Source organism: Xiphophorus hellerii, chromosome 10 (genome assembly GCF_003331165.1).
Source record: "Xiphophorus hellerii strain 12219 chromosome 10, Xiphophorus_hellerii-4.1, whole genome shotgun sequence".
NCBI classification, from domain to species: Eukaryota; Metazoa; Chordata; class Actinopteri; order Cyprinodontiformes; family Poeciliidae; genus Xiphophorus; species Xiphophorus hellerii.
Genome location: NC_045681.1, coordinates 2,239,624 through 2,264,145, shown reverse-complemented (window position 1 = coordinate 2,264,145; position 24,522 = coordinate 2,239,624). Strand labels below are relative to the sequence as shown.

Below are 24,522 nucleotides of genomic sequence, written 5' to 3'. Positions count from 1 at the left end.
ACATGCACTGCAAAAACAAAATCTTACCAAGTATTTTTTGGTCTAGTTTCTTGTTCAAAAATATCTTGGTACACTTGGAATAAGACAAAACTAACTTATAAGTCATTTCTCAACAAGACATATGCATTGTTTTAAATAAATAATTCCTTAACATTGATAAAAAAAAAGCTCTTATAACAAGTTTTGTTATAAGTGAAATAATCTGCCAGTGGAACTAGAACTTTTTATCAATATTAAGGAATTATTTACTTGAAACAAGCCTCTATATCTTGCTACAAAGCTTTTAAGTAAGTTTGTTTTATGTCAAGTGTACGACGATATTTGTACTAGAAACTCGGCCAAAAAAAATTCCTGGTAAGATTTTGTGTTTTTGCAGTGATTATTTATGTCCTGAAGAGAAATATGTTGTTTATTTATTAAACTCTTTTAAGCCAATTTTTATTTGATTAAATCAGTTTGATGATTTTAACTCACTGATTTTCTTTAAAAGAGTTTCTTTTTCTTCCACCTTCCTTCCGTTTCTGGTCAAGTTCAGCCAGGTTTGCATGAGCACATAATGCATGTCGACGTTTCTGTGTTTATTATATGTAATTTTTAACTTAAACACAAAAAGCTGCCTTGCTATCGAGCTCAATCTGTGCAGAGAGTTGATGCATTGAGTAAAGAATGTGAAAATCTCAGCCGTGTTTATCTGTTCTCTGGGTTACGCTCAGCGTGCCTGGATGTGATGTGGAGGTTTTCGACTTGTGGGCAACGTTCTGTATGAAGAAGCCTCATGATGAGGCATGATGAGTATCGTTTTCTGGCACAGTGAGCGCTTGGTGTGCCGGAGTCAGAGACATCTGTTGCCAGGAGACAAGCAGCTATGGTGGAGAAAATGACAAGTAACAGGAGCATGCCTGGGAATAAATGGGATGTACACGCTACTACGTACCGATTTAAAACAACACGGTCATGTGAGAGAGTAGACATGAGCACAGCAGTAACTAGAGAGAGTAATATGTGAGTACATATTCACATGTGTTAGAGTCAGAAAGGAGAACATCATCATGGCATGGGAGTTTTCAACATGTCTAAACAAATCAACGAGGCTTGGCTGGAGTTTACGTTACGTATGTCATCAGCATCAGGCACATTATTCACTTAAAGCTGGCTATCTTTGTATGACCTCAATACCCAAGGCAGATATGGGAACAGCATTGTTCAGACAGGGAGTTACGTATTTTCTGCCTTTCTGCTATTTTTAGAGTCAAAAAAACTTAAACAGTTGAACATATGAAACATTAATAAATTCTAATCTGCTTTTCCATTGTTTTTGACAGCAGATTAGCTATCTTAAAACAATTTTACAACACAAAAAAGCCTTTTTAAACCATGCATCTGGATGATGGAGTTTCTGAAAGCTGCAGGATGACGACACAACATTGGACTCTTACGTATGTTGAGGTGACGTGTTTGTTTGTTGAGAGAAACGGAAAGTTTTGTAGGTAAGAAAATGTTCTACCTTATAAATCAGTGTCATGTTTTTGTCATGAAGTGTGTTTGGTGGTGGTGAAGACAGATGTGGAGGACCCAGGTTGAAATGAGAGAATGAAGGTTTTAATGAAGAAGTGTACAGAAGTCCAGGCAGCGCAGGTGAGCAATGAGGCACTGGGAGCTCTGGTAAAACGGCACAACACAGGAACGGAGCAGACACAGGGACAAGCGACGGTAGACGAGGATCCGACGGGGAGCGGGGAACACAGGTGGGATTAAATACACAGAGGGAAATCAGGGGAAATGAAGGACAGCTGGGAACAATCAAGAGGTAGACGCAACGCTGGGCCCAATAAACAAACACAGAAAACCAAATGCTCACAGTTTTGCGTGGCTGCAGCAGGGCTAAAGTACAGACAGGAGCTTCAGATTCACATGATGAAAATTTAAAGGGAATTTATTATGCAAAATGTACATTTTACGACTTTTTGTTCTTCAATTTGGGTCACAACTGCTTCTAAAAACAACCAAAGCGCTTTTTTGACAATAACTTTTTGACAATAATGTTTTTTGGCGTCCGATAAATGAGCCATTTCCTAAACTTCTCAATTAAGTCACATTCGACAGGCACTGCACCGTTACCCAGCAACCAAAACTGAGCCCAATCCTGTTACCTAGCAACCTGAACAGAGCTCCAGCATGTTTGAACAGCTGTACAATGGCAGCTGGAAAAGACAAATCTTGACTTGCCATCCAAAAACCACTTGCTGTATTCTTCTTCATTGTGCTGGAGGCTCCGCTTCTGCTTTTCAAATATGTGCATCTGTATGTAGACATTCATACAGATGCAAGTGTAAACGTTGAGTTGGGGGGCGTGGCCAGCAGCAGCTTATTTGCATTTAAAGTGACAGGACGCCCTGAAACGGCTCATTCCAAAAGGAGCTGAAAGTAGGCAGATTCAGGTCAGGAGCAAACTGGCTGACTTGAGAGAAGTTAAATGTTAAATAAAGAAGATACAAGGAAACTACAAATCAAGGCGAAAAGATTCACACTTATCAAAGAAAACAGCATCGAAAGGCACAAAGAACAGAAATCATGGATAAATGTTTAAAGCAACCAAAGCACAAACTCAACTGCTCAGTTCAAGCTTTTCTCCCGGAAGATTTCACTAATGATATGTAGTTGCAGAAGCAAGCTCCAATTTTCTCTGTGTCTGAGCCAAATGAAGGACAGTATTTTAACTGCTACATGTAGCATTAGCTTGATGTTAGTTTTCAGAACCAAACAACATGGCAGGTAACTAACTGTAACTATAGGCGCAGCTGGGGTCTTCAGAAAAAACAAAAACATTTTATACAGCTGTGAAGCTAAACCCTTAAAACAAAAACACCAAATCATTGTGTGTGATCAAGTGAGACTTTCAGCTGCTTCCGTTCACTGCCTTTATGTTTTACACACCGACTGTGTTTACTCATCACAGTGAGACGAGTTTGAATTACAGGAACAATGTGACAAAACTTCCGCTGGCTTTGAATTTGTTTCATTTTATTTGAATAGTTATTAAACCTTGAAGCAGAAAACCAGATCATGCAAAAGATTAAGTTCAGACTTTCTCAGTGGCTTTTAAAAACTAACTTTTTAGGGTTAAGTAATGAAATTGTTGAACTCCAGTTGTGTGTAAATCCATTCTATGTAGTAAAAGTAACTCATTTTGGCGGACCCTCTACATTATGCAAACACACTTTACTTTTGCACCATGTTGTTTTTTGTTTTTATAGCTGAAGCCTTCTTCAAAGTTCCAGTTTTTTCTCATTAACGTTTCTGTTACTTAGAGCATGTTGTTAGTTTACCGTCATGTTTTCGTATGACTGAATCATTTTTCCCTCTCAGCAGTAGATGCTTGTTGCTGTGGTTACTAGTGACACATAAACTAAAGGCCTTCCACAATTAATCCATGCTATAATGTTCATGACATCACTGATTTTGTGATATTTTATTTACTCCGCAGCCAACAGAGGCTTTGACTAGTCGACCACAGCGGTTGAGTTGCTCTGTTTTTGTCTCTTTTTTTCTTACTTTTCAGCATTAATTAGAAACAAGCAAAGCGATAAACTCTGAATCCAAGTAGACCGAGTGCAGAGATGCAGGTGAAGGACCCACCGCATCAAAACACACACAGAGAAATATTCAAAGGCTAATCTAGAAATGAGCTAATAGGGATTTCTTACTATTCCCACTGTCTGATTAGTAACACATTTTGTTCATTTCCCAGCTGGATTTCCTTTCATCTCGTTTCTTTTCCAGATTTCTGAAATCTTAGTGTAAACACACATCGAGGAGTATTTACAATAGTGGTAATAGCGGTAGGAGAGAGAGCTAACTCAGCGGGAGAGAGTGGACCGCCGCTGGCCCGCTCTCAAGATTTTTTATTTCTTGTGTGGTTTTTATAAGCACACCAGATCTCAACAACAAAGAGGGTTTTTTTTTTATAGCTTTATTGTTTATCTTGTGTTGGTTCATTACATGAGGATGGTATACTTATGTCAGCAAAATAAGTAACTGTGTGTGAGAGCATTTGTAATATTTGATGTGGGTTGGCTTCAGGGATGCTGGTTCCCAGGAGTAGACTCCCAGGCCAAAGGACTCAGCAGGCAGAGACAGACATTGTTTTGCTAAAGCTTCCACATAATTATGTGTGTGTTTGTGTGTGTTAGTGTGAACTAGATATCAAGGTTAGAAAATGAGCTCACTTTGAAGAACTTTTCAATGAACCCTAACCTTTTTTTAGTCTGAGTTTCAGTGCAAACTTCACACTTAAACGAACATTCAACACTTAAAATTTGATCTGCTTTTAGGGCATTTTATACTCAATTTGATTTAAAGTAGTTTTCTATCATCTTCACAACTATTTGTTTTTATAAGAGGATATATAAAGCGCTTCATTAAGAGGAATCAACTCATTAGAAAAAAATCAACAGAATATAATGTAAAATCCCTGTAAAATATACTTATATCTCGCATATAAGTGTATTATTTGTGAGATTTGTTTATACGTGTCTCATTTCTATAATTTGTCAAATATTTAACTGGCAAGGCAAGAACCACACAGTAGAGGAAACCAGAGATAAAGAGTATTAAAAATGCATATTTAAAACACAAAGCATTACATAGAAAAGGAATATAAAATGAGAAATTCAAATAAACAATAGGATAATGCACAAAATACTTTATTATGGGAGCCTTTCTCATGCCATTTGCTGTGTCGTTCATCTTTAGCCTCAGCAAATCCAGTTGAGTTTTAATGTTTAGCTGCACATTTTTGGGATAAAATATAACAACTTTTGCTTTTCTGGAGAAAGTTTTGACACATCCACTAGCTCAGTGTTGGGGATAATGGTCAAGTGGTGACACAATTATGTAATGTTTCATATTAAAAGCAGGTAAACAACATGCTGAATGAAAGAGGACGAGAACGGAGCCTTGGGGTTCCCCTCATCTGATCTCTTTTTGCTCTGATTTATGTTTGGCCAAACAATTTAAAGTGGCCCATGTCTTTAAATCTAGATTAAACAGTTTGAACAGTGACGTGGGGAAAATAGTTTATTTATGGTTATAAAATAAATTAAACTTTAACACAAAGGACCAGATTGGTTTTGATGACGTTTTTTCACCTAATAACCAGAATTCTCATTTGGAGACTGTATTTTATGTTTACTCAGGTTTTTTAAAAATAATTTTTGAAAACTCTTCAATGTTTGTGAAGCAGATTTCTGGTCTGTGTTCGCATGTTAATGTTAGAATTAATTTATAAATCCAGGTTTAGCAGCTTTATTGTGTTTTCTGTTTATCTGAAGGCAGCAGACGATCTGCCTGTGTTTGGTTTCTAAGTAACGTTTCCAGTTATCTCATGATTTCTGCCGAAGTGAAAGCAAGCGAAAAGTTTCTCCTCGCCCCTCCTCTCTCGGCGGCGTGGCAACACAGCAACAGGCTCTAATAATTTACAGGCTTCTATATGCTTCCAACTCCATTCAAGTTTAATTTCACTGCAAATCCATCATCTGTGTATCTTGCTGCGTGGAGTCAGCGTTACGCAACACATCAAACACAGCAGAGGACACAGAGGGAACGGTATCAAACCCGACACCGCAGGGAGCCAGACGGCATTGAAAAACTCCATCAAATGCGTCCCATATTTCTGTCTGTCTGACAAATTTCGTATTTGCCGACTTTGTGGAAAGCCAGAGTGAAATAATGATAGAAAGGCATGTGAAAAAGAAAATAAAGATGAAATGATGAGTGTGACTCAGAGACAAAGATGAAGGGGAATAAGGCGAGATGGAAATATCTCTGTTTACCAAAGTGGGTGGATGGGCAACATATGAAAAGACATGTGGGATGATAACAGAGTCCCTGCACTTGTAAAGTAACATTTAGTTAGATCAGGGGTGTCAAACTCCAGTCCTCAAGGGCCGGTGTCCTGCAGTTTTTATAAGTGCCACAGGTACAAAACACTGGAATGAAATGGCTTAATTACCTCCTCCTTATGTAGATCAGTTCTCCAGAGCCTTGCTAATGACCTAATTATTCCATTCAGGTGTGGTGCAGCAAAGGCACAACTAAAAGTTGCAGGACAGCGGCCCTTGAGGACTGGAGTTTGACACCTGTGAGTTAGATAATTAACTCTTGATGCTGATCCAGGTTTAGTTTAGAGTTTGTTTTTAGAAACCGGCCTCCTGTCTCCGTCAGACGTTCGCTGGCCTGCAGAAAGTGACATGTACTTGTTAAATGGAGGGCCCTCTTTACCGTGATACCCCTAAATTAAAATCCAGTGCAATCAGTTCCCTTCCAAACGGCGTCGACTGGTGTGTCATTTAACTTCTTGTTAGAGAACATTGGTGAACAAGCAGCTTCATGAAGACCAGGGAGAAAGTTATGGAGATGTTTGTAGCAGCAACTGTAAAACATGGTGGTGGCAGAATCATACTGTGGGGATGCCGACGAAGCTTTTTAGATTTGATGGGAAGACTGAGGCAGCTAAATACAGTACAATCCTGGAAGAAAATCTGTTGACTACAGGTTCTCTTTCCATCGTGCCAACATGCTTAAATACAGTTCATGTGTTAACATGGCCTAGTCAAAGTCAGGGTCTAAATACAATTGAGAATCTGCTTTAGGAAAATGCTTTAATTTAGTTCAATACTTTATTTATCCCAAAGGGAAATTAAATGCTGTAACTCATATCTTCCTAGTGTCTCTAAAGAGTCGTCGTGGGCAGGAAGGATCTACTGCAGCAGTCAATGTTGCAACACATCTGAAGAAGCTTCTGACTGAATACTGTAGGTATACAAGTGTCTCATGATAGCCAAAACATGCTAAACTATGGTATTCCACAGTAACGTAGTGGACAACACCATTAGCTGTTGCCGAGCGCTGCTGATCCACCTTGTTTGCTTTTGCTGCTCCTCTGTAAATTTCTCAAAGATTAGAAATCCGGACAGAAAAACCCCAGGAGATGATTTGAGCTTCTTTCTCCTCTCTCTGCTCTTTGCTCCTGCTCTGCATTCATGAAAGCCTCGGTTTCACTTCTGGGCGTCTTGGTGCATCTTTTTGTTGCTCCGCATAAAACAAGCAAACTTACTTAAGGAGCATTAAGTTTACTTACTGCAAACGTTGCAGTCTGCAGTAAGGAGCACATTTATTTTTGCATGCAGCAGGATGTTGTTATGAATAAGCATGTTTTCACCCCCTTTAAATTACGATTTGCGTCGTTCTGATGCTCTGTTTCAGACTCTGCTCCAATAATAGGCTCATCAATTTAAGAAAAAAATAGTGCATGAGATGTTGCGTAATGCCTGCTGTGTTGCTGCCTCTCATCGGGAACCCCAACAGATCACTCCTTCTGCAATGCAGATAACATCACATTATAACAACTAGGTGAAAATCTCATTAGCTTCTAGAAAAATCAGCATGTTTTATTGCTGTGGAGCGAGTCCCAGTGAAATAAAGGCAACCTCTGTCTTGCAGGGAGACGTACAGGCAGACAGGGGTTTGGACGGAGATGGCGAGTAGAAAACAAGGTTTTCTTTGAGCCGATTTTAATTAGCAATGTTCATAGCTTGGCTGCCTCCTTTTATGATTGGAGCACTGAAAGCCTTTTTTTGTGGACCTAATGAAATGCATCAAGAGTTAAACTCTGCTTATGTTTATCTGTGTTGCTGATGCATCTGTTCCTTCACTGTGTGTCTGTTATGCTGGTGGGCAGTTTCGTTCTCTTTGTCATAACACTTCAACTGGCAGCAACAGCAGTAATAAGAGACATGAAAGAGAAGCTCAGTTTTGTTTTGCCTTCTTTACAAAATAGTTGTTTTAGGTCGGCAGCCATAACTGCTGGATATTTGTCTGTCATGCTCATTATTTATTGCATTGTATGTCCCTTAGTAATCTAAAATAGGAGCAGTAATTGAGGCCCTCTAGCCTCAGTCAGACCACATGAACGGCGCATTCAGTCGGAACGCGATCCTTTTATAAACACAAATCACTTTGCATGATCTGAGGAGCAGCTCACTGTTCAAAATCCATCTGAGAAAACACAGTCAGTCCCAAAGAGATGTTTATAAAGTTTGGATTGTTATACGACATTTAATGTATTGCATAAACATAAAACACTCTTGTGTTTTAGTTATATATATGTATATATATATGACCTTGAAATGTTCCACATTTTGTCACATAAAAACCACAAACTTAATGTACATTATTTGCTTTTGATTGGTGGATAAAGGTGAGGGACCAGACAAAGAGCAGCCCAAAGACCCCAATGATGAAGGAAAACTTTGGACTTGGTGTTCCCTCGCCCGGACGCGGGTCACCGGGGCCCCACTCTGGAGCCAGGCCTGGAGGGGGGGCACGATGGCGAGCGTCTGGTGGCCGGGCTTTTACCCATGGAGCCCGGCCGGGCTCAGCCCGAAGAGGAAACATGGGCCCCCCCTCCCATGGGCCCACCACCCGTGGGAGGGGCCAAAGGGGTCGGGTGCAGTGTGGGATGGGTGGCAGCAGAGGGAGGGGACCCTGGCGGTCCGATCCTCGGTTGCAGAAACTGGCTCTTGGGACGTGGAATGTCACCTCTCTGGTGGGGAAGGAGCCGGAGCTAGTGCGTGAGGTCGAGAGGTTCCGGCTAGAAATAGTCGGTCTCACCTCGACGCACGGCTCTGGTTCTGGAACCAGTCTCCTTGAGAGGGGCTGGACATACTTCCACTCTGGAGTTGCCCAAGGTGAGAGGCGTCGGGCAGGAGTGGGCATACTTGTTGCTCCCCATCTCGGCGCCTGTACGTTGGGGTTTACCCCGGTGAACGAGAGGGTAGCATCCCTCCGCCTACGGGTGGGGGGACGGGTTCTGACTGTCGTTTGTGCTTACGGGCCGAACGACAGTTCAGATTACCCACCCTTTTTGGAGTCCTTAGAGGGGGTACTGGAGAGTGCTCCTCCTGGGGACTCCCTTGTTCTGCTGGGGGACTTCAACGCTCACGTGGGCAATGACAGTGAGACCTGGAGGGGCGTGGTTGGGAGGAACGGCCCGCCCGACCTGAACTCGAGCGGTGTTCTGTTGCTGGACTTCTGTGCTCGCCATGGATTGTCCATAACGAACACCATGTTCAAGCATAAGGGTGTCCATATGTGCACTTGGCACCAGGACACCCTAGGCCGCAGTTCGATGATCGACTTTGTCATCGTTTCATCGGATCTGCGGCCGTATGTCTTGGACACTCGGGTGAAGAGAGGTGCGGAGCTGTCCACTGACCACTACCTGGTGGTGAGTTGGCTCCGGTGGTGGGGGCGAAAGCCGGTCAGACCTGGCAGGCCCAAACGTGTTGTGAGGGTCTGCTGGGAACGTCTGGCGGAATCCCCTGTGAGACGGAGCTTTAACTCCCATCTCCGGCAAAACTTCGAACACGTCCCGGGGGAGGTGGGGGACATGGAGTCTGAGTGGACCGTGTTCCGTGCCTCCATTGTCGAGGCGGCCGATCGGAGCTGTGGCCGCAAGGTTGTCGGTGCCTGTCGCGGCGGCAACCCTCGAACCCGCTGGTGGACACCTTCGGTGAGGGATGCCGTCAGGCTGAAGAAGGAGTCCTATCGGGCCTTTTTGGCCTGTGGGACTCCGGAAGCAGCTGATGGGTACCGGCGGGCGAAGCGGCATGCGGCTCGGGCGGTTGCTGAGGCAAAAACCCGGGCGTGGGAGGAGTTTGGAGAGGCCATGGAGAAAGACTTCCGTACGGCTTCGAGGCGATTCTGGTCCACCATCCGGCGTCTCAGGGGGGGGAAGCGGTGCAGCACCAACACTGTTTATAGTGGGGATGGTGTGCTGCTGACCTCTACTCGGGACGTTGTGGGCCGGTGGGCAGAGTACTTCGAAGACCTCCTCAATCCCACCAACATGCCTTCCACTGAGGAAGCGGAGCCTGGGGACTCTGGGTTAGGCTCTCCAATCTCTGGGGACGAGGTCGCCGAGGTGGTTAAAAAGCTCCTCGGTGGCAGGGCCCCGGGGGTGGATGAGATCCGCCCGGAGTTTCTTAAGGCTCTGGATGTTGTAGGGTTGTGTTGGTTGACGCGACTCTGCAATGTCGCATGGACATCGGGGGCAGTTCCCCTGGATTGGCAGACTGGGGTGGTGGTCCCCCTGTTCAAAAAGGGGGACCGGAGGGTGTGCTCCAATTATAGAGGGGTCACACTCTTAAGCCTCCCTGGCAAGGTCTATTCAGGGGTCCTGGAGAGGAGGGTCCGTCGGATAGTCGAACCTCGGATTCAGGAAGAGCAGTGTGGTTTTCGTCCTGGTCGTGGAACGCTGGACCAGCTCTACACCCTCGGCAGGGTCCTGGAGGGTGCATGGGAGTTCGCCCAACCAGTCTACATGTGTTTTGTGGACCTGGAGAAGGCGTTCGACCGTGTCCCTCGGGGAGCCCTGTGGGGGGTTCTCCGGGAGTATGGGGTACCGGGCCCTTTGATACGGGCTGTCAGGTCCCTGTATGACCGGTGTCAGAGTCTGGTCCGCATTGCCGGCAGTAAGTCGGGCTCGTTTCCGGTGAGAGTTGGACTCCGCCAGGGCTGCCCTTTGTCACCGATTCTGTTCATCACTTTCATGGACAGAATTTCTAGGCGCAGCCAAGGTGTTGAGGGGATCCGATTTGGTGGCCTTAGGATCTCATCTCTGCTTTTTGCAGACGATGTGGTCCTTTTGGCTTCATCAGATCGTGATCTGCAGCTCTCGCTGGAGCGGTTCGCAGCCGAGTGTGACGCGGCCGGGATGAGGATCAGTGCCTCCAAATCCGAGGCCATGGTCTTGAGCCGGAAAAGGGTAGAGTGCCTTCTCCGGGTCAGGGGGGGTGTCCTGCCCCAAGTGGAGGAGTTTAAGTATCTCGGGATCTTGTTCACGAATGGGGGAAGAAGGGAGCGGGAGATCGACAGGCGGATTGGCGCAGCGTCTGCTGTCAAGCGGGCGCTGTACCGGTCCGTCGTGGTGAAGAGAGAGCTGAGCCAAAAAGCGAAGCTCTCGATTTACCGGTCGATCTACGTTCCCACCCTCATCTATGGTCATGAGCTTTGGGTCATGACCGAAAGAACGAGATCGCGGATACAAGCGGCCGAAATGGGTTTTCTCCGTAGGGTGGCTGGGCTCTCCCTTAGAGATGGGGTGAGAAGCTCAGTCATCCGGGAGGGACTCAGAGTAGAGCCGCTGCTCCTTCACATCGAGAGGAGCCAGTTGAGGTGGCTCGGGCATCTGGTCAGGATGCCTCCTAGACGCCTCCCTGGTGAGGTGTTCCGGGCACGTCCCACCGGGAGGAGGCCCCGGGGAAGACCCAGGACACGCTGGAGGGACTATGTCTCTCGGCTGGCCTGGGAACGCCTCGGGATTCCCCCGGAGGAGCTAGAAGAAGTGGCTGGGGAGAGGGAAGTCTGGGCCTCCCTTCTGAAGCTGCTACCCCCGCGACCCGACCTCGGATAAGCGGAAGAAGATGGAGATGGATAAACCAGAGACTAGCTGTAGGGTGAGCAGGGTGAGTGTGTGCAGGTCTGATCCTCCACCATGCAGCTGTTTCTTTGTGAAAACATCTTAATTTCATCTTTGAACATCAGTTTTCAAGACTGGCCACAGATTCTCAGTAGCAGTTGGATCTGGACTTTGAATAGGCCATTTTAGCACATAAATATGCTTTGATCTGAATGAGCTCATGTATGTTTAGAATGGTTTTCCTGCTGGAAGGTGAACCTCTACCCCAGTTTCAAACCTTCCATCAGTCTTTTTCTGAAACCCGTTTGTGCAGAAAAGCAGCATCCCTCAGCATTATACTGCCACCACCATGTTTGGCCCTATGTCTATAGAGCAGTGCAGTAGTAGTTTTTCTCCACACACTGTTTGCATGTAGGTCTCATCTCATTTTTTGATAGCGTAAAAGTTTCTACATGTTGAACAACATGTATTATTTCCATCTTTACTCTGGCGGAAGCACAAAGCACTTTTACTTTCTGAAACATCTATTTTGATTATGTAATTATTCAGTTAATGAAAATATTATTTGTCTGAAAATGAATTTATGTGAAAAATATATTATTAACAAAGATTAAAATTTATTTTTCAATTTAGAAGCCTTTCCTAATGAATTATTGAGCATAACTGATGTAAATAATACCATATCAAACAATATAGTATTTTATTTTCTTAAATATGTTTTATTATATAACTTATTGCCTAGTTACTTGCTACATATTGTGGGGATAGATTTAATTTCAGATTTATCAACCTGCTGAAGCGTTTTAGTTCTGAAATCTGAGTGATTGCTGCGCTTTCATTTATTTCTTTTTTAGACTTTTATCAGAGTGGAAGTGTTCTCTGTTAGAAACTAAATAAATTTATTTTTCTGTTTTTAGGTTTTGTTGTTTGCCTTGAACACATCCACCGTGCTTTTCATACGTCTGTCCAGGAAACAGACGTCACATTTCAGTCTTACGCCGTTTCTAACTTTTTACAATGCTTGAACATTTATAAAAAACAAAACATTCTATAATTTATGATGATCAACAATGTTTGCTTTGTAAGAGCAGCAGTGATTTTTCTCTCTTCTTGAACAGTGGGTTACTGAGTCTGCAGCTTTGTGCAGTGAGAGCGAGAACAATCGGTGCTTTAGCTGAGCTCCTGCACACGAGTCCCTCTGAAGAGCTAATTGCTGTCACAGTAGTGAAACAGAGAGGAAAGGTAACATTAGGTGAGCAGTGAATGTTTGTGTGAAGGAAGGAGGGGGCATGTGAGAGAATTTCAACACTTTCACCAAATCATCACACAAGCAGTTCACAGCTGACAAAGACATGCTTGTGTTGCAAAATTCCGGAAAGTTACAGGCGCTGCTAAAATCACATTAGCCCTGATTAGTAGCAGAAATATATTGTTTGCTTATCACATCTTAGGGGGTGATTGAAAATTTGGAGGCAAATAGTTATCATGCAGTACCAGTCAGCACACCAAAATGAATGCCTAAAGCATGGAGGGAGTTATGACAGAGTTTGTATGGTGGCCCAGAAGGATTAACAGAATGCAAAAGCCACAACAGAAGTTGTGCTAAAAATGTAAGTGACGCTAGACAGATAGCATAAGTTTCATTTGAGCAGAACCTAGATTGTGGCTCTTGCATTTTGTCAAACCTTCTGGGCTACTGCAGGTTTTAGCTGTTTAACAGGAGCATGTTTCAGATTTTACACAACCTATTAAAAAAACACAGCAACGGTAAGTAACTTAAGTATGTTTAAAAATTACACAAGACTACATTTTTGGAACAATCTTTATCAGAAAATAGTACAGAAATGATACATATTGCATGTATGAAACAACCTCCTTTTTTCTTTTTAAATGTTTTTTAACCACAATCATTCAACAGAAATGTTCATCACAGTATCAACTCTGATTCCTTACTTATCTATGAAGACATATCAGGCAAGGAATTAGTATCATAGCATAAAATAAGAATGACAAATTAATCTTTTAAATGCTGTCAAACACTTTACTAAACAAACAGCTGCAGTGCCTTACAAAGTCATTCATGTTCCTTGAATTTTGGTTCGTCACACTTTCAGTGGTTAGGAGATTTTTTTTCCTGTGTAATAAATGAAATAATCTGTCAGTAGAACCAGAGAGTTTTAATCAATATTAAGGAATTATTGACTCAAAACAAGCTCCTATTTTGCTGAAAAACCACTTATAAGTTTTATCTTTTTTTAAGTGTACTAACATTTGCACCAAACGCTTGACCAAATTTACTCTGTGTTTTTGCAGTGTAAAATTCAGATTTCCTTGTACAAAAACTTTATTTTGTTACAGTTTCATATTGAATAAACTTGCCTGAATGTGGAAGATATGCTTTTCCCTACTGTCTCAATTACATTTGGAAGATTTATCTTTTGTTTTATCGATTTCCTGAACTGAGGTCAGCAGCAGGAAAATAAAAGCAAATCCGGTTCTGCTGGGAGAGTGATTCACCAGGACACCCTGAATGGGCTTCCAAGAAGATTTCATCATCATGGTGTGTGTGGGTGTGTGTGTGTACCAGGTTTTATATCCTTATGGGAACCCATTTCTGTCTACAATGTGAGGTTATGGGGACCATTGCTCCTTGTGGGGACATTTTTTTGGTCCCCATGAGGGAAATTGTTGTTTTTGTGTTAGTGGTTCGGTCTGTGATGGTTAGGTTTAGGGTTAGGATTATGGTAATTATTAGGCTGTAGAAATTAATGGAAGTCAATGTGAAGTCCCCACAAGTGATGAAAACGCAACTGTGTGCCTGTGTGTGTGTGTGATGTTATCGGGGACAGCTGCATGGGGTCGATCCAGGACTGAGGCTCTCGTGGAGCCGAGCGCCAGCCCACCAGTTGCCACCAAACCCACCTGCTTCACATGTGCGCTTTTTCATCTCAACCCCTCAAAGGAATTCCCTTGGGCCTTTTCTGTGTCCTCTGCCCCTTTGTGGCGTTTGATGTCGTCATCCGTTGTGTTTCTAAGCATTACTCTTCTCATCCTTTAGTCCTACGGTCATGTTGTGTCATCTGTTGGCTCGAAAAAATTTGCTTGAACTTCTATAAGGGACTCTTATTTTATGCACCGGACACAGATTACGCCTATTAGACACATAAAAACCAAACCGTCCATTAACAACAAAAGATGATCTGAACCAGATCACTGCAGAAGATCCTGACTTAATTACGGTTGCCCTGTGAACAGAGAGCTACTGTTGACGTAGGTGAAAACCAACACCAGTAGCTTGCAGTTGCATTCATGCACAGCATTGAAGTAGACGGCGAAGCCGCGCCTGAATTTAATGCGCTGAATTAGGAGCTCATCACCAGTCTGCCAAAAATTCTTCAACTCCTTGTGGATGGTTCACATAGGAAAATATGCCTTTGTCTTAACTGTTTGGAGATGCTGGCGCTGAGGCAGGAAATAATGGTGTGTAGAATGTTGGATTGGGATAGCCACAGTAACGGATAGAGGACTTTTCTGCTTTGTATGCATTAGAAATACGTCATTCAAAAATGAGACTCTGGGCATTTTTATTTCTACTGTATTTAAAATGTATTTAAAAAGAGAAACACTGACTGTACATGAATTAAAAAGCTTTGAAATATTTCCAAGATGTGAATTGTTTAAAGATTTCTTGTGTCATGGTAATGGATGATTCGTATAATTATGTCAGTTTTTTTAAAAAGCAACTGTGCAGGCATGCAGGGTTGCACTGTCTGTTTTAAAGAGCAGATTTCATGATTTCTACACATTTTCCTTTTAAATTGTGTTTAGGCTTGGAGGTCATGATGGTTATATTAATTTCCAAAACCAAAGTTGAGATGTATGCTAAAAGGAAATGCATGAACATGCAGATAAATGTCACCAGCTGAGTTTCCTTTACAAATGTGCATCGAACTTTGTCAATATTCCTCTAATGTCGAAAAGACACTATTTCATAATTATAGTGTTTCCTTATTCAAATGATACTTGAATAAGTTTGTTTACGTAAAAAGTTATTAAGAAGCTACTTCTTGTCGTCTTCTTTGTGGTTTGCGGTAACATCCTGCTGTTGATCATGTGACTCGTGACACGACAGAGGTTTTTCCGTTTTACTTTTTCAAAATAAATAAATGTCAATATGGGCAAAAAACCCACCACCTCCTAGCGGCAAAACCTATTATTGAAAGACGAGCATTTTCTTCTAAATTGTTGTGTTTCCATTAAGCAATTTTTTTTTCAAATGTCAAATTGTGCCATTATATGATCAATGGACCAATGATTCTAGGTACCAAACGCCAAACTTGGCCATCAGCACATAAAATAATGGCTGCCAAAGTGGTAGTAGTTATAGGAAAATCTTAAGATCAAATGCAAACTTGTAGCCCAACATTTATACATCAATTTGTGCGGTGAGAAGGAGGAAGTACAAAGAAATGTTTGAGAAGCATTAGCTTGAGACCTAGCAAACAGGCACTCTGCACAGGCATTTACAAGTGTTTTTGTAAATGCCTGTGCATTTACAAAATGCACAGGCATTTTGTGCATTTTGTTAAAATAATTTTTATTTAGGTTAAATAAATAAAAGTTAAAATAACAAGTTAAAAGTTATTTTAACTTGTATTTTATTACAAGTTAAAATAACTTTTATTTTAACTTGTAATAAAAGTTATTACAAGATAATGTCGGAAGCAGACCGATATACAATCAAACCACAGTTTCATTCATTTAGCTCAGTCACTGAGAAAAAAAACATCATTATTAGGTCATTTTTGCAGGAATCAACCATGAAGTGAAAGTCTGGACAGAGACTTAATTAATCTGTGGATATCATAATAAATAGATTTTACACTGACTGAGGGAAGCAAAGAAAAAAAAAACCTCAAGCTTTCCACAGCCAGCAGTCGCCTCGGTGGTCCGGCTGTTGACTCCATCGCTGTAGCACAGACTAACCTGTGGGGGCGCTGTTTCCCTGCCTCCGTTAAATGTTGTAGTTCCTCCCCTTGAAACTCGCTGTTTTTATGCATACTCAGAATATTAGAAATGTATTTTTTGTAAACAAATAAAACTTTGTCATCCATAAACATTGAAAACAAATCTGTAAGTCTTGGGGCATCAAAATATAATGACATAAAAAACCATTTAATATCCAAGCGTACATGGGGAAAAAATTAGAGAAAAGGAGCTTCATTAATGCCTTATTTTTAGAAAAGTCACTGATTATTTCTTTTTTTAAATTATTTTTTACTTTGCTTAGAGAGTATCCCTAAAGTTCTCCACAGTTTGTTGCTGGAGTTACAGTTATCTTAAAAAGCGTAGTGAATTTCCACATCTCCGGTTCTGGTGCTGAGTGGATTTCCTCGTTTTGAGCCCGGCTCTTTGATAGAGTATAATAATTCATTTTGATTAGTCTCCAGTGTAACTGCAGCAATATTACGCAGCCTCATCAAATGTATTCCGGGCAAGAATAAACCAAAATATTACATTTCCTGTTTTTAATTTCGAGAAAAAAGTTGAGCTGGGACGTCGTCAGCCCAACAGAGGAGATTAAAATGTGTGGGATTTTTTTTTTTCTCTGTGAGGAAGATTGAGGGGAAATAAGGCAGGAAGAATGTGGCTTTCCCCTGAAACTGGATGTTTCCTCAGAGATCTGAAGCATTGCGATGCTGTTTGTCAGCTCCAGGAATTACATTTTCTTTGAGAAGGGCTGTTTTTGAAACATTTTCATGAAGATTAACGGCACCCAGTGGAGTTACTGGCAAGTCGGGTAAAAAGTCTTAAAAACATCATTTCATTTATTGCAGAACCTTCAACTCAATGGATGAATTTGGAAAAATCCAACTTTTAATTTGACTACATTAGTTCCATGGGGAAAACATCTACATCATGAATCTATTTTTAAATGTATTTATTTAAAAATAGATTTTTTTTAAAGAAATTTTTTCAGTTGATCCGATAAAATGGCTTCCGCTGAAAACTCCAAACAGTTTAGCAAATCAACATTTTCATTTGTGATAGGAAGACAGAAAAGTAATTATTTTATGACATGCCTCCCAAACACCACTGGATTTTGAAGGGATTTTTTGGACCTTCTAATTGTGATTTTGTTGAAAAATGTATAATAAATTTACTCAAACTGAAAGTTGGACCTCTACTCATCTAAGATACGACTTTGTGCAGAATAAACCTGGAGGACATTCATCCACTGATATCTGAAAAGTCTGGGGTCAAAGTTTGCTCTGCCATAAAGTCATAGAGAAAACCCACTGGGCTTTTAAAAACCTCACCGTAGAAGAAAGTCTCACTTTGGGATTAATCATTTATTCTTTTCCGCCTGTTGGGTCTTAATGTTTTCTTCTGTTATTCTGCCATCCAGGTCTGAGTCGGGAATCTCCAAATTCACTCATCGTCTCTCCCTGAAAGAGCGACCAGCCAAAGCAGAGAAGACGTCTTCAGAGAGACCGTTGTCCTACAGAAGACGATCTCTAAGTGTGGACTGGTAAGACACAAGGACGTCTTTTACTGTCTTCACGATAAAGATAAAACGGTTTTACAGTGTGTTGGTGTGGCCCGTTTAAAGGTACGCCTCAGAAATACTAATTTAGAGGGATTTATTTCACACTTCTGGGGTCCTCATAGACGTACAGAAATGTATCCTAATTAAAAGTATCTTGTCCTGTGGACCTGAAATAAATCTGGGCGTTTCACTGCATTAATGCGGCGCGGCATGGAGGAGGTCAGCTTTATGACGGGACAGAGAGAAACTCTCTTCCCTGAGTTCAGGTCCAGAACCTGCTTTCTACGCACCGGCTTCCTGAGCCAACGCTCTGCACATCAGCATACAAGTGAAGGCTAAGCGGTATCACTAATGTTACTAAAAACACAAAGTTAGCTAAAGTCAGCTACCTCAGAGCAAAAGAAAAGGACCGCCTGTCGTTCTTTGTGCAACTTCAAATGTCGAACAGTTGGACGCTGTTGCATCTCCATCGGAGGTCCAGTCCTTGCAGGTTTTGCATGTTGCAGTCCGTTTTTTGTTGGATACTTCATAATTGATGTACCCAAAAGAAATATCTGCTTTGAGCGTTTTTTGTCTCTCATTTTTAAAATTTTTAAATCTAATTAATTTGGTTGTGCTGCAGCTTAAGGAAACAAACATACAGAGTGTGGAAGAACAGAGGGACATTTCTGTCCATCTCAGAATGTCCTCCCGTCTGCGTCTATTAATATGAAATGACTGAAATGAGTTAATGGGGCCCGCTTTATAAATAATATGTTTTAAACTTTAGGTTTGGGGTAAAATATCAAGTCTTCTCAAATAAACAGGTTCAAGTCCAATTCAAGTCCCAAGTTTTTGGTGTAAAAACCAAGTTCAAGTCTCTGCACATTTTGTAAAGTTAAGTTTAAAGTCTGAATATTAATGACCCGAGTCCAGGTCATGTGACTTGAGTCTCCACCTTTGATACAAAGTAATTTATCACAATAAATGGTGAACGAAATAAATGACATTTTTGATTATATTCTAATTTATTGAGCTGCAGTAGGTTTGTAACTTCCTGTTGTTAAAAATAAAATGAAACACAAAGTCTTGAGTTTTGCACTCGAATGTCTTAAACACATGTTGGTGACCATGAGTTTTCCAGATTGTAAAGAGACAGAGGGGATTTTCTCGAAGAGCAGATTTATCTAATCACAGCGGATTTCAAGGCCATAATGCTCATTAGGTGAAACTGGTTCTGAGCTCAACACTGTTGTGATGCGTCTGTTTAGAAAATGAGGGTTGATGCGGGCCGGTGCCCGGTGTTTCAGGGCCACGGGGAGGGAACGGGCCGGGTGATGATGGGGCTCCTCTCTGCCCCGCCATCTTGATGTCGTTGAGGACCGGCGAGTTGCTCCGGTGGCGCCAGCTCATCTTGCTCTTGTAAAGTTCCCGTCGTCAGCCAGCCGATGAAAGGAACTTGAAAGATTTCCATGTCGAGGCCCAGGAATCCCTCTGGCCTCGGCTCGTTTATCTCCCCGTTCACCCCGCTGTTCGTCCATCTGGCGTCCTCCCCGAACTTCCTGCTACGTATTCCTTGGCTTTTCCTTTATTCTACCCCTCATTGTTGGGAACAAAAGTCTGGGTTTAGAGGGATCTTCCACTCCATTTTTAAGTCAAACTTGAAGTGATGGTCGGTGATGAGAACACGTCGGCTCTTTGGAGTGAACGACTGGAGCCGGCTCTTCATTAACAGCCGTTTTCACTATAAGGGGCGGGGCTACGAACACAGCAACGCAGCGAGCCGCAAACCGCATGACAGGTGGATGGAAAGAGAGAGAGAAAGAGAAGGAGAAGGAGAGAGCAGTCTCCCGTCTTTCACTGCTCTGGTCTCACTATTTCAGTGGCTTTGCTGAACTTTGTTTTGATTAGCATGGCAGCCAGTAATCACATGAGGATAATAACAGTAAGTGAAAACACAGAGCGGGGGACAGACACAGTAGTCAGCTGAGTCCATCCTGTGTCAGTAGACGGATGTCAGTAGGAGAGTTGCAAAACCCCATAAATATAAATGCCATCTGTAAATCCTTTTTGCTCAGCAGGGCCTGGTTGTATGGTACTCCGGCCCTGGTTGATTTGCATTAAGCGCAGTACAATATCTGAGGTGGGTGGGGGCTAAAGCTACCGAGGCGATCTACCCAGGGACAAAGAAGCAGTTTCATTCTTGGTTCCCGTCCAGCTGCTTCCGTACGAGATTGTCAGCGAGGAAACTGAGAGAAACAACAAACAGCTAGCTTAGAAACCGACCCGTACCTCCTCCCTCCTGATGTGTTGATCAAATTACCGACTTTGCCTGAATTCACACCACATGATTTATATCACTAGGTAATAAACAGGGTTTCCCTTTACACTGGAGCAACATGAAAACGTACAAAAGAGGAGAGGCTAACCAGATTTTTTCCATACATGCTAGGCTACATGACGGTGCTAGGCTACATTGTCTCCATGGTTACCAATGGTTAGACAGTACCTTCTCCATAACGCAATATTTGATATCGTTCTAGTCATACATACTTATAAAATATATGAACGCCAATCTTACTTTTTAAAAAGTGTTTGCTGCAAATCTGTGTTCATACCGAGGGCTGCCAGTCGGTATTATTCACAGCTGATATCCATCGCTGCCGCATCTTTCCTCATTAAAAGTTATAAAATAAAATGACAAGTTTGGTTTTCATCCTTGTCTGTTTGTGCAGCCGACCGCGGAGCATCCTATGACCATTTTTAAAGTGAAATCACCTAAATAGAAGCGATACTAGATTACAGATGCCTGTTTTTAGACTAGCATTGTTTTGACGCCGTCATGGCGGAGCGGGCTATGTGCAACGTGCAAACGATCAATTCAAAAGTATGAATGTCTGCTTTTGGAACAGAACAAATACATAAAATTAAGCAAGTATAAGGCTTCCCTTATAGGAAACATTGAACACGAAAGGATTTATCAAATAAAACATTCCAATTTACCAAGTTAGGCTAAAATATGAGGCTGCAATGATAGTAAATTAAGAGCCGAAACTGAACCGTAACTCGGCCTGCAGTAGCTGCTCAGTGGAGTTACTTTGCGGTTTGTGGAGCTACAGGTGTGGGATTCTCTGGGGTCCTATCAAATCACGTTAGGACCCGCTGTGAGGTCTTACGAGATCTTTTGTTGGACTTGTGAGACGGAGTGTGTGGTCTCTGAGTGTCACTGTGATGTGTGGTCCAGCAGCAGAAACGTGGTGTTAAGTGTATGAGCTGAGGTGTGCGCCTGCAGTGTGAGGTCCTCTGCTTTAACAGCTCCATGTTTTCCTCCCCTGCCGCAGGAAAGGGGACCTGGCCTTTAAAGTTCAGGCCCAGATTGATGTGGTCTGGTTTTAATGGAACGCTGTGGGTAGATTGGACATGCTCATTTAAAGGGAGGGGCGCAGATACGGCTGGATTCCAACTTTCTCCCCGCGCCGAGACGGCGTTACATCAGCGTGACTCTCCCTTTGTGACGCAGCGAGAAAAAAAGAGGCCGAAGCACGAGAGAGTGGAGGTTGAGGGCTGAGTCAGGTGAAAGGAGACTGGGAGTACGGAGAGGAATGCACAGTCATCGTACAGTCACAGACAAAACCCGTTCAGTGGCATCTGTCAGAAACGGGTCCGACTCTGCTGCATTCCTTGAATTCTTTAACTTTTATGCTTTCCTGTTGTCTGTGCCAGCAATTTAACCTGTTAAATGGTCAAACCTGTGTTATTTCTATTGTTCTGTGCTTTTAAGTCCGGGTTCGGATGCTCTTCAGGCTGCTGCATTTTCATATGTATTGTGATATTTCTTATTCTCTCATGTTTGCCTACTAAGATGGCGCCGATCACTTCCAGTTCAGACTTGTGAGAACTATGAATGAGTCGGTAAAGTTTCATTTAAAATTTTTATATCTTTGTGTCATGTGGTACAAAAAATTATAAACATTCTTTGTGTACCAAAGTGTGTTTGTTAGTGAGGAACCTGTCAGAAGAGATGATTGTTAACTGGTGTTTCACCTGCGGAGGTATTTGTGAGGTCATACCTGGAACTCACTGCTTTCTGGTTTCACACAAAGAGAAATAAAAAAACATAAAAATCATCTCAGATATTGGGAAGAGAATCATGGAGCTGCTTCAGTCTGGTTCAGTCTTGGGAACAATTTCCAGACGCTCGAAAGTGCTGCCTTCATCTGCTCAAACAATCTGTGCAATTCTAGACATGAAGGGAATATCCAACCATGATTCTGCTCAGGAAGGAAACGGGTTTTGCTCTGAAATGTCCAAATTAACCTCAGAATAAAAGACAAAGAATTTAAAATGCTCCTGAAGCTGGTAAGACATTATCTACAGTGAAACATGTTCTGTACCGACATGGACAGAAAGCAGACAGATTACAGTTTGCTGGGACAAAGACCTCAACCTGTGGAGACGTGAAGACATGTCCTGTGGTCTGATAAAACCCAAGTTGAACTGTTTGGCCAGAATGGAAGATGTTGGGTGAAAATATGTCTTTCAAATGGACGATGACCCGAAGCATTCAGCCAGAGGAGCTTAAGACAACAAAGTCGATGTTTTTTAGTGGACAGCACAAAGCCTTGATCTCGGTCCTCTGGAGAAGCTGTGGACAGATCTGAAACGTGAAGGAAGCCTACAAACCTGACCCAGTTAGACCAGTTCTGTTTGGAAGAATGGACCAGAACTCCAGAAAACTATTGGGAGAAACCCAAATCAAACAGCTGAAAGGCAACACTACACCGAGGAAACGTATGTAAACTTCTGATTCTGACGTTATGAATAAATAATCTCTGACATATTCTCTCATTATTGAGTTATTTAACGAATGCACTGCAAAAACACAAAATTTCTGGTCTAATTCTAGTGCAAATATCTTAGTACACTTGAAATACAACAAAAATAACTTGTAAGAAATAAGAGTTTAAGTCACTAATTGTTTAATATTGATGAAAGAGTTTCATTTACAAACATGGGAAAAATGTCTTGTAATTGAAATAATCTAATGGAACAACTGGAAGTATTGATTTAAAACAATTACTGTAAAGTTATGTGTAAGTTAGTTTTGTCTTATTTTAAATGAACTAAGACACTTGCACTAGAAACTAAACCAAAAATACTTGGTAGGATTTTGTGTTTTTGCAGTGTGGAGATAGTTTTGTTAATTTTAACTCACCTGGATCAGCACATTTCTGCTCTGATTTAACTGAGGGGATGAAAAGGTGAATGTGTCTTTTTATTTGGTGTATGTAAACTTCTTGTTTTATCGAAGTATTCCTCTATACTGTTGAACAAATTGAAACCATTCAGAGAGTTTTTAGTTACCAAAACATTCGTCCTGCAGAGGAAACACTGTAACGTCTCATTCTAACACCAATCTGCCGCTTCACCAGCTCCACTGAAGTAAAAATGGAGAATTTAAGCAAAGAGAAGTCGGTTCCCCATGAGCAGCTGCTTCAAGGCATTGTGTGTGGGTTATGCAGAAAGCGCTGGAGGGCTGCAGTCCTGGTGCCAAACTGTCTTCGAGGATAAGAGCACGCTGACAGCCCTGCGAGGATGACGTCTTAACTTTGAAGTCCGGACAGGATCCAACCCTCAGTCGTTACATTAACACAAGCGCACGCTCTCAGAACGGCAGAAACTCCAGCCTGCATGTCTGATTTTCTTCTTAATATTCGCACTCACTCATATAAATGAGCAAACACACATTGTAATACTTAGCACTGTGTTGGACTGGGTGTGTAGTGTTAATCCTTATGAGCTGCGCACAAAGAATTATAAAAAGAACAGAGAGAAATCACTAATTTCTTACTGGAAAAAGACGGGCAATGCCCAGAGGGCCTGGGTGTAAAGTGGTTTTGGACAGACTGCCACTTGCCTCATTTGGTTCTAATTTAATTTAATATTACCCACTCTTTTATTCTCTCCTTTGATTTTCCTCTTTCTTCTGTGGCAGAGGGCCCTCAGTTCAAACAGAAAGGACAAATTAGGAGCTTATAAATGCCAGTCATTTTTTTACGCTGCAGCATTTCTAATCATAACACGGTAAAGATCTATTAACGATCATTGGCGAGTGGGACGCCTGCTTCTATTGGAACGTCTGACTCATTATTTCTGCTTTGTAGTTGCATTAAAATGTATTAACATGCAGAAGCCTCTCCATGTGCGATATACTCTAATCATGTAAAAGTCAATATGGACTTGTTAAGAACAACAAACGATGTAAATGGAGCAGTGACAGCACCAAGTAATTCTCCCTCTGAGTGTTGGTTGTTTTTCCATTATCACACAGTCGTGTAGTTGTAGTAACCTGAGCTCTCTGCTCATTATAACCATTTGCTTTACATAAGTAGCTGAATAAAAACAAAGCGAAAATTACAGAGTGTCACCATCCACTTGATTTTCTTTTCTTTTTCTGTTTCCACTCAATATCCCACATTTTTTTATGTTTATACCCTGCCTGGCCAAAGAGGGA

The 24,522-nt window shown here is 42.1% G+C and overlaps 1 protein-coding gene across 3 annotated transcripts in view; it reads left to right on the top strand.

The window, feature by feature from the left end:
- ankfn1b (ankyrin repeat and fibronectin type III domain containing 1b) overlaps positions 1-24,522 on the top strand; it is a 189,134-nt gene that overhangs the window by 113,238 nt on the left and 51,374 nt on the right. For all 3 annotated transcript variants that reach the window (XM_032575207.1, XM_032575206.1, XM_032575208.1), the window contains one exon: positions 17,889-18,011. In XM_032575207.1, coding sequence (XP_032431098.1) covers positions 17,889-18,011 — 123 coding nt within the window. The remainder of the gene's footprint in view (positions 1-17,888; positions 18,012-24,522) is intronic.